Source organism: Mus caroli, unplaced genomic scaffold, assembly GCF_900094665.2.
Source record: "Mus caroli unplaced genomic scaffold, CAROLI_EIJ_v1.1 scaffold_17266_1, whole genome shotgun sequence".
Taxonomy (NCBI): domain Eukaryota; kingdom Metazoa; phylum Chordata; class Mammalia; order Rodentia; family Muridae; genus Mus; species Mus caroli.
In genome coordinates, this window is record NW_018388445.1 from 21,169 (window position 1) to 22,231 (window position 1,063).

The 1,063-nt window shown below is 38.0% G+C and overlaps 1 protein-coding gene across 1 annotated transcript in view; it reads right to left on the reverse strand.

The window, feature by feature from the left end:
• Positions 1 to 1,059, reverse strand: part of LOC110287610 (vomeronasal type-2 receptor 26) — a gene marked incomplete at its 5' end in the record, with an annotated part of 20,395 nt that extends 19,336 nt beyond the window's left edge. The window contains one exon of the mRNA XM_021154181.1: positions 304 to 1,059. Coding sequence (XP_021009840.1) covers positions 304 to 1,059 — 756 coding nt within the window. The remainder of the gene's footprint in view (positions 1 to 303) is intronic.
• Positions 1,060 to 1,063: the final 4 nt, after the last annotated feature.

The window sequence follows — 1,063 nt, forward strand, 5'->3', positions numbered from 1 at the left end:
CGCCACCACGCCCGGTGAAAAGCAGTTTTTAAACATCATAAATGTATTGTTTTCTGAGAGAAATGTTAGCTCAACATTAAAAACTATAATGTGTGTTTTTTTAAATTTTTTTTCTAACTCTATTTCTTTATTTATACTACTGAAATAAACATGATTACTTTGAGGAAAGAGATGTGGCATAAGAAGTATGGTAGCATAAGAAATATTTTTTTAACACTAAGTATGAAAGAATTATGAATCAAAATGCATTATTANAAGCCAGAGTCAAACAGCTTAGGAAAAGATAAGAAAAGCTATTGCTACCTTCCATGGGAGAGGAGCCCGGAGTACACTTTTATCGAGAGACCCTCGTTCCACTCTGAGTGACAGCTCCTCATGGAGTGCCTGGGCAATAGCATACACAGCAGCATGGACTTTGTAGCTCATAGGTGAGGTATTCATATCCCAAGCATGCAGAGGTCGTGTGCTCAGGCTGCCATTTGGCTCACATTGACTTAGATCCCAGACTCTGTGCTGGTAGTAATGTGGACATCCAAATAAGCTTGACCATACATGCTGGATAAAGATATCATGAGGGTATTTTCTAGGTTGAACACTTCTGAGAAAATCCTTGAATCCCAGAATTTCATCCGTGTGAAATGAAAATGATAATCCTCCACCAAAGTGTGTATAAATTAAATTCTGTTCAAAGGGTAATGTGGTGCTATACNAATCAGAAGTTGTGATCCAAACATTACCTAAAATATTATAGAAAATGACAAAATAGACAATTCGCAGAAGAGAATGTGTGTCTCCAAAAGTAATGATAACAGGTGTAAAAGTGAATCGTTCCATAAAACGTTTCCAGTTTACTGTGTTCTTACTAGAATATTCTGTAACCTTTTTTGCAAATGCAACACAAATTCCATGGCTGATCATCTCCTCNGTNATGTCCCTAAGATAGAGTTCTCCCCTCATATCATCTGGAACCACCAGGCCAACCCAGATCCAAGTGAAGTATAACAGCAGTTGGACAATTCCCTGATACAGAGCTGTGGTGTGCATTGAAAACTGGTAAGGAGAC